The sequence below is a fragment of the Rhamphochromis longiceps genome, linkage group LG7, assembly GCF_057381845.1.
Source record: "Rhamphochromis longiceps isolate RC_006_pf linkage group LG7, R_longiceps_female_GT1.1, whole genome shotgun sequence".
Taxonomy (NCBI): domain Eukaryota; kingdom Metazoa; phylum Chordata; class Actinopteri; order Cichliformes; family Cichlidae; genus Rhamphochromis; species Rhamphochromis longiceps.
The window spans coordinates 51,846,590-51,861,316 of record NC_140563.1 but is presented as its reverse complement, the minus strand read 5'-3'; the positions used below and the strand labels follow the sequence as shown (position 1 = coordinate 51,861,316).

The 14,727-nt window shown below is 45.1% G+C and overlaps 1 protein-coding gene across 5 annotated transcripts in view; it reads left to right on the top strand.

The window, feature by feature from the left end:
* The window catches only part of rapgef1b (Rap guanine nucleotide exchange factor (GEF) 1b), a 47,027-nt gene that overhangs the window by 26,254 nt on the left and 6,046 nt on the right, over window positions 1-14,727 (top strand). The window contains exons 4-18 of one of the 5 annotated variants that reach the window (XM_085414230.1): window positions 322-478; window positions 572-660; window positions 753-911; window positions 1,421-1,471; window positions 2,055-2,169; window positions 3,431-3,611; window positions 3,959-4,465; window positions 5,490-5,692; window positions 7,706-7,867; window positions 9,624-9,770; window positions 10,295-10,387; window positions 11,379-11,458; window positions 11,663-11,768; window positions 12,450-12,525; window positions 12,869-12,957. In XM_085414230.1, the coding sequence (XP_085270356.1) occupies window positions 322-478; window positions 572-660; window positions 753-911; window positions 1,421-1,471; window positions 2,055-2,169; window positions 3,431-3,611; window positions 3,959-4,465; window positions 5,490-5,692; window positions 7,706-7,867; window positions 9,624-9,770; window positions 10,295-10,387; window positions 11,379-11,458; window positions 11,663-11,768; window positions 12,450-12,525; window positions 12,869-12,957 (2,215 nt within the window). The remainder of the gene's footprint in view (window positions 1-321; window positions 479-571; window positions 661-752; window positions 912-1,420; window positions 1,472-2,054; window positions 2,170-3,430; window positions 3,612-3,958; window positions 4,466-5,489; window positions 5,693-7,705; window positions 7,868-9,623; window positions 9,771-10,294; window positions 10,388-11,378; window positions 11,459-11,662; window positions 11,769-12,449; window positions 12,526-12,868; window positions 12,958-14,727) is intronic. The other 4 variants (XM_085414233.1, XM_085414231.1, XM_085414234.1 and 1 more) reach the window with 4 other exon arrangements.

Here is a 14,727-nt window from a genome sequence, read left to right as displayed (position 1 = left end):
ACCCACTTCCCTACACTCTCCTGTTAGCTCTAGCAGCCTTATTCCTAGCCTCAAGCTTGTAGCCTAAGCAATTCCAACCAATCCCCCCCCAAAAATGTTTGTTGATAGACAGTAGATAGAATGTGTCTTATTTCTGTGATTTTTCTCACTTGCAGCCTAACATGTTCCCCCTCCTCCTTCTCCTTCTTCACGCCTTGCTGTTGTGCCCTCTTGGATCATTCTCCTTCCTCACTTTTGCTCTCCCCTCCTGTGCATGATGTGCGTCGTATCTGTACTGTACACCACCGACCCCCCCTCCGAATTCCTCTTCTCGTCAAACAGTTCGGCGCTGTCATCTTGCCACAGCCGCGTATATCAGAGTTTGGCCAACCTTATCCGCTGGGCCGACCAGGTGATGCTTGACGGGATTGACTTGGACGATAAGGAAAATGTGGCTTCTGTCACCAATGTCATCAAAGCGGTGCTGGATGGAGTAAAGGTATGGGCCCTGTGCTGAAAATGATGTGGCAGTGTGCTAAAGTGGAGTTTTCAGAGGAGACTGAGACTGGCTGCGTTGTCTGTCTGTGAACAGGAGCTGGTGAAGCTGACCATAGAGAAGCAGGAACAGCCGTCACCTACCACACCTAATAAACCAGCAGCACCTGCTGTCACAGCCGAGAGGTGAGCGCAGAGCACACTCGCAGGACTACGAAGATTCAGGCGCTCCGAGTACGTCCCGTCACTCAATCTGCTTTTTTTCTTTACGTACGCAGCAGCGTGTCAGCAGAGATGCCCCTGATAGATCGGGAGCAGGAGGTCTCGAGTAAGCCGGCTCCGGCAGCCGCTCCTGTGGAAGCTGCCCCTGAAGTACCAGACGTGGAAGTAGCACCTCCCAAACCACCACTACCGGAAGCCAAAATGGCTGAGCTCAGGTGAGGGTGAAAGCGCTCCAGCTGCGGGTGTGATATTGCGGATTGTCTGTGTTTAAGTGAGCAGGGCTACAGTATCAATACTTCTCCCAGCTGAGCAGACGTTGCTGAAGCGTTCGCTGTGGCGATAAAGTCCGTAGAAACCAAAGGATTTCCTGTCGCCTTATTTTTGTCTGGTAGCTTTGAGGCTGTGCGGTCAGAGGTCACCGAAACTATTTTGTGACCATTTGTACCGTCGCCACAAAGCATTTATTCGTTGCAGCTGTTTCAGTGTAACTTTTCTTTATTCTCAAGTTGTTTCACGAGTAACAAATAAGGAGTAAAGGAAGCTTTTGTGGAATTCAAAGGGGTTTTCTTTGAGGTTTGAACTATTAACACTTTTTATACTCGAGCCTTAAAAATCTGAATCAGTAGTTTGTTTGTTGCTCTTCCTTCCTTACTCTCTCTGCTGTGTCTGTCATTTTTTTTGTATTTATTTATTTATTTTCCCATTTTTTGGATTCTGGGAACAGAGCACAGTTGAGTGCCGAGGCTGGCCAAAGGAGACCCTCTCAGAAGGAGAAGTATGTTAGCCCCATAGGATCATCTGTCTCCATAATAACATCCCACCCCTCCCCCCTTCCCCATAAAACTTCTGGATTGGATGAAAGTGCTTTTTGATTTGCATGGTTGCGTTGTTTTAAAGTTTGTGTCATCCTGGGTATTCCCTGAAGACCTTCCCATCCAATCAGAAGACCACCCAGTGCATGAGAGTGTATGACTGACCCTATGAAGTGTCCTTTTTCGCTGGCCTCCATGTCATGGTCGCTTCTGTTCGCTCGTCGCCTCATTTGGATGATATTAACTCACTAAGAGAATTTAGGTTTGACAAGCAGGAGAGAGCCTAACATGAAACACTCTCACTTTTCATCTCACTCTCCAGAGGAGGGATGATAATGTGTGTGTGTTCATGTATATATACATCTTTTTGTTGTTGGTGTTTTTTATGTGTGTGTGTGTGTGTGTGTGCGCATACATGTCAGGAACCGCGTGTTCTGCGTGCTTGCCTGATTGACCTTTTTTTAACTTTGAGACAAAACGCTCATTGTTCCTGTTTTGCTTTCTTTCTTTTTCTTATTCTGCTGTTCTCCATTTATCCGTCTGTAGTCCTCCACCAGCTCTTCCTCCTAAGAAGCGACAGTCAGCCCCTTCACCTACACCAGTGGCAGTTGTCGCCCCGATGAGCCGTGGCTCCAGCCTCCCGTGTAGTGACCACAGACAGGTGAGGCTTTAACGTCCAGTGACCTACAGTACTGTGCAAAACTCTTGAGTCACCCCTCATTTCCTTATATTTTGCTTCCAAGACACCTGAATTTCTTGTCATTTTGAGCATTAGTTCTCCAGACTTCCATGGCTGTTTTTTCACTCTTTTTCAATCCAGTCCTTGTACCTGACCATTTTAATATGAATAGTTTTTTGTTTTGTTTTGCTCCGTTTTTTTAAGGCATAAAATAGAATTTTTGGTTTTTCACCAACAAGGTGAGTCCAAACATCTATTAGTTGAAAACCTGGTGTGGAGTATCTGAAAGTCGTGTCCTTAAGAAATAAGAAAGAATCCAGTAAAGACCTGAAACAGTACCCTGCCATTCAGTTCATCGGTCTGCTGAAGTCTCATCACAAATGGTCTCAGTGGAAGGATGGTTGTCAAGATGCCATTTATAATGAAGGAGGACAGGGAGAAATGGATGCCACGTTACACAAGAAATGGACTGAAAATTAGTGGTAACATGTCAAATGGGGTGATTAATCCAAATTTGAAATGATGTATTCCAGTCGTCATTGGTATGTACATGAGAGAAGGTCACAAGAGGTGAGGGTCTACAGTCGTCTGCAAAACATGTTACTGCCATCTGTAATGGTTTGGGGCTGCATTTGAGCCAGTGGTGTTAGAGATCTTGTCAAAGCGGATGGAATTATGAACGCAGAAAAGTGCAGTCAGATTCTGATCCATCAAACAACACCATCTGGAAAGCATCTGATTGGCAGCAGCTTCATTTTCAGCATAACAACGATCCCAAACACACTATCAGTCATGGAGTCCAGACTTCAACTTTATTAAAGCAGTGTGGGATCATCCTGACTGAGAATGCAACAAAAGGCAGCCAACATCCAAAGAAGAGCTTTGAATGTCCTTTGAGAAGCCTGGAGAACTATTCCTGAAGACTACTTAAAGAAATCAGAAGGAAACTTTGCCAAAGAGAGTTCAGGCTGTGATCAAGCATATCAAGTCATATTGTATATACTTGTTCAAATTGTACAACCTCCATTTTTGCTTTGTGTACTGTATTTTCATGTATGTTTGCACGTTTCAATAAATCACTGCACCTGTTTCCCATTTTCCTACAAAATACCAATAGAAAATAATGGCTCAGGACTTTTGCACAGCACTGTATTATAGCATCCCATTAGTTTACTTTAAAACCTTAAATGCAGTAGGTATTTGTAGGAAGTAAACTAACCTTTCAGTGTCTCTGCAACAACAGGAGTATGAACAGGAGTTCCTTCAGAGGCGTTTCTCTGGGGGAAGCCACTCGTACGGTGGCGACTCTCCCCGTCTTTCACCGTGCAGCAGCATGGGGAAACTCAGCAAATCCGACGAACAGCTTTCTTCCATAGAGCAGGACAGCGGGCAGTGTTCTCGGAACACCAGCTGTGAGACGCTCGGTAAGAAGTCCAGCTATTCAGCGCTGAATTGCTTATTTTATTTCTTATGCTGGTCAAATTGCTTGCACAAAATACTAAAGATGGGTGCATATTTAAATGTTAACAATGTACAAAATCAGGAAAAATATGTGCTTTTTTTTGCACAAATAGTTGACAGAAAAGTAAAAAAAACAGTCAAAAGTTCAACTGTGAGGTAATTATGCTGTGTTAGCTCCTGCTATTATAATTGACTAAAGGGGGTGGGTTCCTTAATATTTTCAACACTAGTTGTTGATGAAATATGAAGAACTAAATAAAAAAAATAAAATGTAATGTAAATAAAAATCATCTTCTCTTTATCTTTGCAGACAACACAGATCACTACGACCCAGATTATGACTTCCTCCACCAGGACTTGTCAGCTGGGGAAAACTTGCCCCCAATACCAGTTGGGGGGTGCCTCAGCCCCCTGCCCGAGTCTCACAGCGAGTCCTCTTCCCCCGTTCCTGGACAGCACCCCTCGCATCCACGCTTCAGCGCTCCCCCACCCCAGCACCAAGATTACTGGACCCCCCAGCCCAATCAGTCCTCCCGCATCAGCGCACCCCCTGCCCTGCCGATGAAGAAGCGGCGCAGCACCCAAACGTCGTCCTTCTCCGACAGTGGTTCCAGGGTGCTGTACGAGCGATTCCCCTCGCAGTATGACAACCTGTCGGAAGAGGAACTTCATCCAACGCCACCGTTCCCCCTTTTCACACCCATCTCACCCATGCCCCAAACAAATGGGGGCGTGTTTGTTTCCCAGTACGTTGCCAGTGAGAATGCAGATGTCCCCGCCAGCCCACCGCCACTGCCAGAAAAGAAAAGCAAACACAGTAAGTGAGGGGGGGAGAAAAGGGGCAGGAGACATTACGATGCAGCTGTTAGGTCTAGAAAGAAGGACGACCTTTAAATGAGTAAAGTAAGATTAAAGGTTAAAGACTGAAGTCGAGATTTGGAAAAGGACGCTCAGTGCACTTTGTCATCCACTTGTTGCACCGCGGTTTATGTCAAGGAAATATTCCTCTGTGAATAGAGGCAGGAAGTGAACACCAGGATGTGCTACAATGGGTTCGGCTCCAGGGGCACAGAGGGCAGTGGATGGTCACTTCCTCGCCCGACTGCTACATCACTTCCTCTCATGCTACTGTATTATGTCATTCCCAGCAGCAGACTGCCCTTCCTGCTTTTTTAATCACATTCCAGAGTCCTGGTTGATGTAAAGTGCAGTATATGCACACTACTGTTAACCCAGTGAGAATCACTATATAATAAGGTTTGTGTCATTCGAGGAGCTTTGTCAAACCCAGGAAAATAACTGATGATGTCATAGTGATGCATTCATGGGCTTTAGAACATTTTTAGCAAAATGTCTGAATCACCAGGGTGTTAACCACGCAGACGGAGTTTAATGAAAAATGTTATTGTGTGGTTGCCCAACACTTCGCTGTGACACGCTTACGTTTTTTTTTTCCTTTTTAGATCTCCTGTATTTTATATCTCCCATCTTGCATGAGCAATACTGATTATTTACACTTGTTATAGACGTCAAGGTTAATTTCAAATTGTATTACTTTACAGTAATACAGAGAAAATCACAACAGTCAAATGACCCCCTATGAGAACGCTCTTGGCAACAGCTGGAAGGAAAAACTCTGTTTTAACAGGAAGGAACCTCAAGCAGAAAGAGGCCTATGGTGGGGCAGCCAGCTGCTGTGACTGGTTGGGGAGAGGAAGATGAGACAAAAGACGCACTTTGGAAGAGAGCCAGAGAATAATAATAACTATTTTTTCTTAAAGTTGGAACCTTACGCAAAATAAACAACACGTTTCCTAATCGAATCAATCTCTTTCCTCCAGTCCTTCAATACATGCAGTTTGTGGAAGACTACTCGGAGCCACAGCCCTCTGTCTTCTACCAGATGCCGCAGAGCGAAAGCATCTATGAACAGCGCAACAAGCGCTTCCAGGAGGTCTACGGCTTCAACGACTCCTTCAGCAGCACCGACTCAGTGCACGAGCCGGTGCAGCCCCCGGCTTTGCCACCAAAGCAAAGACAACTGGTAAGAGACATCTCTACTTCAAAGGGCCGCGACCTCGAGCTCCTTTAATATTTCGCCACATTTCATAAATTCTCAAGGCCTGAAGCAGATAAAATAGCCGGGTTTGCTCATTTGGGCCGAGTGAGCAAAGCTGTAATTTAAATTCCTGGAATCATTCAGTTCCGTTTAGAGCAAAACTTTGAAGCGGTGAAGTGTTCGTTGATGAAACTGCAATTTATGAAATGACACCTTAAATTACTAAAAAGCGTTGCGAGCCCGTGTGAAGAATACAAACAAGCCGTCTGCAGCGGCGGTGGTCCCTGCCGGCAGGAAGCAAAGAGTAGCTGCAAGTGCATTCCAGCGGTAATCCTCATCAATTTTCTCTCAAGCCTCCTCTTCTCTTGTTATCTCCCTCACCTATTCGACTCCCTCTCTTTCTTCTCTCTCCATTTCTGTAACCGCAGCAGACATCTGCACATACGTGGAGGTGTTTGGTTGTTAGTTGGAGATAAGACCGGCCTTTATCAGATCCAGACCACTTATCTTAATCTGGGTCGGCGTCTGGGTTAATTGAGACAACCGTCTGACAATGAGTCAGTGGGGAGAGAGTGGAGGAGACACACACCAGGATAAGTCACAGCAAAAGAAGGGCACACTGCTATCAAGCAATGCGTTCTCACACTAGCTCATTATATACTACCAAACCTGGAACATTATTGGTTACTTTCCATGTGATCTTAGTTATTTTCTCTGTGCTTCTCTAACCACTTTAAATTAAGAGGGGCTTTTTGTGCACCAGTCACACTTTAACAGCTTTTGGATTGTAGTTTAATGGCAGTTATGAGGTGGGGAACACGCAGTCCTAGTGAAGCAGATCAGCTGAGTTTTTGGCGCCTTCATTTTTATGTAGTGGTGAAAATGTTTTGATTTTTAAAACAAGGGTTTTTTGGGGGCCTTTAATGTGACTTTTTAAAATGTTTAACGATCACCACTAGAGAGCTTTATAAATATTTTGTGTTCACGGTAGATGATCCACATTTTGCCACATTTCCAGAAACACAATCGTCTTTTGTCCACAAATATGACTGCGCATTTGTGGACAGTAAGCAGATGACATGCTTCTCCGGGGTACAGAACAAATTCACAAAGAGAGAAACAGACTTTGTGGCTGAATGGCTGCCTACCCAGACCCACTACCTTCATCCGCTGTCCCCTTTCTGCCATCGACCCCTGTGTATTTTTGAGCCAGGCACCCAACTTTTATTTTTATCACTCTTTTGTCTGAGCATACAGTCGGGCCGCGCTCATCTCCGCCTTCCTGCCCCCTAGGCCTAATCTGGCCTCGTGTTTTGGACTTGATGAGCTCGTGGCCCAGTGGACTAAGCCTGTTTGCCTCCTCCATAAACCCATGTTCCAGGCTTACATGCTTTGGCAACTTTACAGGGCTTTGCAAAAAAAAAAAGTCAATTCAGCCGCTGTGTGGATAAGGAAATGGGTGGGGGGAAAAAAAAAAAAAAACTAGAGCGGATCATATTGGCTCTGTTTAGAGCGTGTTGCAGCTGGCCTGGTTTCTGTAAAGCTCTTAAAGCTCAGGACATCAAAAGGTGTAGTGGGCTGTCAGAGTCAATATAAATGCGTGTAACCTGAACACGTCACATGTGCTGCAGTAATTAAGGTTTTCCAGGAAAACACAATAGAGAAGATTCAAAATCAGACACATTTTCCCTTCTCTTGTATTTCCATCTGCAGCCAATGAGCTGATGCTTCTCAGCTGTACTAGAAAAACCTCCTACGCTTTTACCACTTAACTTCACTGCTCCACTGCTGACCTTTGATTAAATCTGCTCTAATACAGTCTCGCTTCCTAGTGTAATCAACTGTCCCCTCTTCTCTTTTTCTCTTTTAACACCCTTTTTTCCCCACATCTGCACCTCTCCTCAACCCCGTCTTATTCTCACTCTTTCTTTCTTTCTTTCTTTCTTTCTTTCTTTCTTTCTTTCTTTCTTTCTTTCTTTGTCTTCGTTTCCCTCTCAGGCCTCCCACTCCTCTTCCCCTTCTTCTTCCTCCTCCTCCTCTCTCTCCTGCCACCTCCAGCCGTCTGTGGCGGCAATGGAGGAGGCGGGCTCTGGGCTGGGCCTCAGCATATCGGTTTCTAACTCCTACCTGATTGGCCAGGCGTCCATGACCACACCCACGGTAAGTCTCCCCCCCCCTTCCCTTCCCTCCTTCACCCCGTGCATTTGAACTCTCCATTCTCCACTCTGGCTGGGTGCTGTGTCCAGGGGTAGCTTGACCCTGTGTGTGTGCTTCATATGTAAATACAGTCTTGTCCATCTACGCCTGCACCATTGACGTTCCTGACTACACCCTCAGGCGTTTGTGATTTGTTTGCTGTGCAGTTAGATTTGCTGCTCCACCCATCCATGCGTGCATTTGTTTTAACTGTGTGATTTTTGTTGTTGCTTTAAAAAATATATATATTGTTTATTATTGTGTGCTTTGCGTGGTAATGAGTCTGTGGAGTAATTTGTTATAGTTGAGTGCAGCTTCTTGCTAGCAAAGCTTGTGAGTTTGTGTGCAAAGCCTTCCTCTACCGGTTGTATTTGATCCTTTTCTTCTTTTCAGTGTGCCTCAGTTATTGAGTTGTAGGTACAAAGCAGCCCATTGGAACATCACATGAGAGTGTGTCAGGTCTTTTTTTGTTTCATTTCAACCATCAGCTTCTTCTTTAATGGTTAGCTTGAGGCTAATCAGTGCTGTGTTCAAGTAAGCACTTTGTAGTAGATTTGGGATGTGTGTCACAGCCTTGCGGTCAGTATTTTTTGGAGAGTTGACCCATGGTGATCCCTCAGTGTGTGAGGCACGCTGAGACATGGTGTGGCTCTCCCTCAGGGTATCTCCAATGGAATGCAGCAGCAGATGGATCTGATGGAAAACACATTCCCTCCATTTCGACTGCTCTTCCTTCCACTCCTACTTCACCCTCCACCGTGAAGCCTCTCGACTACTAACCCTGTCCCTCTCACCTCCGTGCTGGGAGCGCCTTTTTCTCTCCTAAACACATGCACACTTCCACATCTCCCATTTGCCAGTTTCTGTGGAATGTTTGCATTCCTCAAATCGTCAGGGCATGATGGTTTTTGGGGGAATGTCAAGGGGGGGGGGGGCGCCTTCCAGGAAAGCAGCTTTGCATATGTCGAGAGGGATGACGTGTTAAAGGAGCGGAGAGGAATTTCACAGATTTGGGAGGATTTTCGAGATTTGCATTGCAAAGTAAAAGAAGAATGAGATTCTTCGGTTCCGGTTTCTGTTCGGCTGTGCATGAGTGTGCCATTTCATTTGTCTGCGTGTTTGCCAGTGATCTATGTGTTTGCACCACTCTGTGCTGGTATGCTGAGACAGGGCTGCTATGTGCAACATGTTAGAACAAGTTACTGCTCCCTCCCTGCTGCCAGGCATCTATTTAGTGGCCACATGAACCACCAAACATTTAGACATCGCTTGTTGAAACATAGATGCACACTGAGAGCTGATGCTGGCTTATCCGTGTCCTTGTTAAGCCAAGCCCTTTTTTTATAGCTTCCATGTTACCCCTCTGGAAATGTTTATGTTGTATTTAGTTTAGGTGTGTGTGTGTGTGTGTGTGTGTGTGTGTGTGTGTGTGTGTGTGTGTGTGTGTGTGTGTGTGTGTGTGTGTGTGTGTGTGTGTGTGTGTGCGCAATTCATGTTCAGGCACATCACTCCCATAGTCAAAGGCTAATGGAAGTTTTGGAGGTATGAGGTGAACACGCCCCCCTCCCTCGCTGTCTTTTTCCCTTTGTGCAGAATCTTTTTCTACCTGCTCTGCCTCCTTCTTTCTGATCTCTTAGACCTGTCTTTTTCTTCTTCTTTTTTTTCCTTTTCATTTTGTTTTGTCTTCTTTCTTGCTTTCATTCTTTTCCACCAATCACAGAGCTTGGACCAGGTTGCCTTGACCAATGCCACCATTCTGGATGGCAGTGGGGGCGGGCCCAACGGTTCCCTGGCTGGCTCAGTGGGTTCTATGGCTGTCTGTCTTCCTTCTGAGTCTTCTCTCACTGACTCTCTCCACACCTCAGCGGTGAGCGTACAAAAAAAGGACAGATGTTGGAAGCTCAAGCAGGAATACTTTTGAACCAGCTCTGTGAAACAGATTTAAAAGGGGGGAAAAATGTGATGCTGGATCCCTTCCCCTGGCAGATTGGTATTAGATCACAGCTGTTTGGCGTACAGTATTGTTGCTCATATAATAATAATGCAGTGACTCATTTTCTTAGTGGTATCTTGTTGTCATTATCACTGCTCACAAGCTGTCTGCTGTCTGATTATTGGTCCTTAAAAGAATCCCAGCGGAGCATGTTGCACTGCATGTTCTTCTTGCCAGTAAATATTATTACCTGTTTGTATCTAACGCACTCCAGCGCCACCTGGTGGTCACAAGTAAGCAGAACTAGAAGGCACATCACTCTGTAGAGCGCCAGACCTCGACTAGACTGCTATCTCTCCTCCTTAGGCACACATTCTCACTCGGCGTCTGCTCCACCCTTAGCAAACACTCTCTGCCGCCCTCACACCTCGGTTTGTGTCCCTCCTCTCTTCCCATAGAGCGAGAGCGCGAACGACGAGGGCGGGGAGGGGGAGTATGTCAACTTGTACTCATCCAGCCAGGCCAATGGGGAGCTGCCTCACTCCCTCGGAGTAAGTAGCTGACCGGCACGGGGTGGGGAGGTGAAAGGTCAATTCCATTTGCACATCCCCATCACTTCAGGGGTATGAATCAATTGGAGGGATTTCGAGCGACGGTCGGCAGATGTCAGCCTCACATCTGTTGCGCGCCGAGCAGCTTTTATTGATTCACCTCCTGGAGCGATGGCGAAGAGATGGAATGTGAACATGGCCAAACCTGACTGAGCATGACTTGAGGTTCACAGGGTTTTGCCTGCAAGGGACTCGTGTGCTCCGGCTGGTGTCTGTGGGGGGAAAAAAAAGATGTCCATGTTGTGTATGTTGTTATGAATGCCTGGCTGCTGATTGCCCCCCCCCCCTCCTCTCTCTCTCTCTCTCTCTCTCACTGGCTGCGCTTTAACCGTAACAAGCGTTTAACCATGTTCAAATCTAACACCTAACATATCGCTGCTGAGGGATTCTCAATGGTTTCCAGTAACACTTCTCATAACAGTTGTTGTGCACCTGTGCATGTGCGACAAGTGTATGTGCGTGCGTGTACAGTGGTGTTTGTATTCCCTTGGGGCAGCTTGTGCATTTGGGATTTTAAGGCATGTTGGGGTGAGGTGAGAAAGAGAGAGAACAAAGGATTAGGATGATGTATGGAAGTGTGGTTGTGTTTGTGGTTCTACATTTGGTGCTTCTACCCTGTGGTGTTGTTCTGGTTTGGGTATCATCTGTCGGGTTTTTCCTTACTCACAACGAAGGAAAGCTTCATTATTTGACCCCCCCAGCTCATTACACCTTATCTGCATCAGCACTAATGGGGACAACATCCTTTGTAAACCTTGAGATAAACCATTCACCATTTCTGCTCTGCCAACATGTTGCATGAGGTCCTAGTGGTCCCTCTGATGCCATCAACAGCCACGCAGCCTCCTGTTGCTGCTTGGGGGTCATTCATCAGTGATGATGTTACAGATGCTCATTTAATTATTTATTTTTCTCCCCTTTCCACAAATAGGACACAATCGCGGCTGATGATGTCCTTCAAGACCCCACCCCTCAGATGCCATCCACCAATAACAAAGAGGATAAGGAAAGGTATTGCAGAAAGGATGTTCTTCACATTTGATGAGCTAGTTAGCACAACTGTGAAATATAATGTTTTGCAAAATGATCAGTTGTTTCCACTCTTGCACACAGTGTGAATTTTGAACATGTTTGATGATGGGGGTGTGTGTGTGTGTGTGTGTGTGTGTGTGTGTGTGTGTGTGTGTGTGTGTGTGTGTGTGTGTGGTTTTTCAGAAGGCAAAAGGCAACTGATTCAGCTGGGAGCGATGAAGAAGATGTGGACGAGCTCGCCCTCATAGACCACAAGGAGATCATGAGCAGGATAACACTAAAACAAGAAGTAAGGGGACAACTGTTTGAGGCCTGTGTGCTGTTTTTAGAAATCCACCGACAACAGAAGTGTGCAGCAGCACCAGCGTACAAAGCACGCTTCATCCTGTTAGTCCAGCTCAGGGTAAAAGGTCGCCGTGAGTCATTCAGATGTGAAATCAGATCCCGAGAGCAGCCGTGGCTGCCCTCTGGAGTTCAATCTCCAAAACTGCAGATCTAAAAATTGACTGCTCTGCTGCTGCTCCATCCTCCTCCTTTGTCCTGTGTGGTGCAGTGTGAGGGTTAGATACAGAGATACAGATGTGTGAAAATGCTGTTCGCCACTCTGCAAGGTTAGGGCCAGTGTGACAGCAATGCTTTAAAAAAGGAGACGGGGAGCGATCAGAAATGTAAGGAGGAAAGGTGTAAAGCTTTGCTGAGATTTAGAGGTGTCGTGCAAGAAATATTGCAGCAGAGGCGATCTTCGTCACGCACAGATCTAGACTTTTTCTCCGTCATCAGTTAGGGAGCTGGTGCAGGACAGGAGGGGTCGGGGAGGGGGAAGGAAATGTGCGTGCTTCATTTTGGGCTAGACTGCATCACTCCATCCCAAGTCTAACCACTCTTTTCTTCTTCTCCTCCTCCTCCTTTCACTCTCACCCACCTCTCCGTATTTCTCTGCCGCACCTCGCCCGCTACTTAATATTCGCAGAATGACGACGGCCCCGACGTCCGCGCCGGATCAGGGGACATCCTATTAGTCCACGCTACAGAAACAGACCGCAAAGGTACAGTACAGCACACGCAAAGCATCGCAGTCGTTATGTTGTGCAGTGTGTCACTGTGCTTCTGGGTCACTGGCACAGATTTGTTTTGCCAGCTTTGACAGCTGTGCGTTTACATTAGAGTCAAAGACAGATTTATGTGTACTTGTTTAAATTCGACTGCTGTGTTATTATTTTTCCTCTGAACGGTGTTTTAAATAGCTTTCTGTCTCTTTGCGGTTCAGTTTTTTGCAGCGTGTCAGCCCTTCACGTTTGATGTGCTGTCAGCTTTAATTAAGTAACTGAAAACACTGGCTGCACATCGACTGAAACACGCTGCCTTTTTCCCTCTGTTCTTGCCCGACAGATCTCGTTTTGTACTGTGAAGCCTTTCTGACTACATATAGGACTTTTATAACCCCAGAGGACCTCATTAAGAAGCTACACTACAGATATCCTTTTCAAATAACTCTACATGTCACTCTGACCTTTTTTTTTGTTTGGTTGTTGTTGTTGACAGAGTGCTCTTTCTCTCACTTTAATCCTTATTTACCAAGGAGACCCTTGTTCATCCTGCTTGCTCGTTTTAGAGCTTTCACTTAAATTATATTCATACTTTTTTTCCTATATTTTATTTCTTTATTTTTTATTAATTGTTATTATTATTTTTAATGATTAAAAAAACTGAGACATTAGGGGCAGTGTGGGTTCTCTCAGGTTAACTAGTGATTCTAAATTGGCCCTAGGAGTGAATGTGAGTGAGAATGGTTGTCCGTCTCTTTGTGTTGCTCCTGCGACAAATTAGCGACCTGTCCAGCCCTGTGGTACCTCGGACAGGGTCCAGCCCACCTCCTCCAACCCTAAACTAGACAAGTGGAAGAGGATGGATGGATGGATTTTAGACATCACATGGATTGGACTTAATATTTAGCACTCCACTGAAGACTAAACACATTACTTCTGCAGTGTTTCATCATTAACTTTATATGGCCAAACTTATTATTTGGACAAATTAGGAGATGCTTTAATAAATCGTTCTTAATCATGTGTGTTGCAGACTTGTGTCACTGCAAACCTACTCGGGGAAATTTTGATAAGCTGCATTTTGTCCCAATGTCTTAATGACTAGACAGTTAATCAACTGATTGAGCATATCATCAGTGGAATATCTGATAATAAGTTAGTCACAGCTCTATTGTTTTTACTGCAGGAATTAATTAGCAACGCGGTAATGACAGTGATTACTGCCTAATGACGATCATTGTTTATACAAGACACTGAGGCTCACAGAAAGCTAAAGGGAACAGGCAAAAACAGTCTTGTGTCAAACACACATGCCTTTGAATTTTAGAGAAAATGTGTATTTGTTATGCCATTGTGATGTAGTCACATGATGCATGTCTATGTAGACATAAAGCGGTCCCATTACACTGTCTAATCAGTTACTTTTTTTGTTGTGTTTTCTGAGTTCAGACAGGACAAGTCAAAAAAATCATCGCTTACATCTGCAGAACTTAAGCAAAGCTCCAGGTTGAGTTCAAAAAGGTGTTTTTTTTTTCTAAGCATGGTGGATATGGGGAGGCTTGCTTTGCATTAGCTGGCCTGCCAGAACCTAAAACTCCAGTGGGAGATCATAAGTGTCACAATGGTGGTTATCAGCTTTGTGTGTTAACCCAGGCTTTCTGCTTCAGGCTCCTGTAAAAGGGATGTTTGACGTGTTGTTTGACTCTTTCTCCACAAAATGGATCATAAGACTGTCCTGAAGACTGGAGAGTAATGCTGCAGAAAATTGCACATTTCATGATTTGTTCAACACAAGCGCACAGAGGGGAAATATAAATATGTTAATATATTTATATTACTGCTCTGTGTGCTCTCTGTGCTGCTGTAACTGCTGCACATCAGAGCTCTTAAACTTAAAGGCATAAGCCTTAAAGGCAGATCAATGTGTTCAGCTCTGACTCCGTCTCATAGCCTTATTGACTAAATAGGAATTCTTGATGATACATGCCCAATAAAATCTATGTGGTCAGTTTTCTGATCTGTCTTCTAGAAGCTGCAATTCCAGCAGCATAAGGAAAAAAAATCAACTTTATTTAAATAGAACCTTTGAAAGATCGAAATTATAAAGTGCATCACAAGACAAACAGAGATAAAAGTGAAACGGTGATAGGTGTAAGATACTGGCAGCACAAGGAGATTAAAAGTGAGCAATAAAGAAAATTA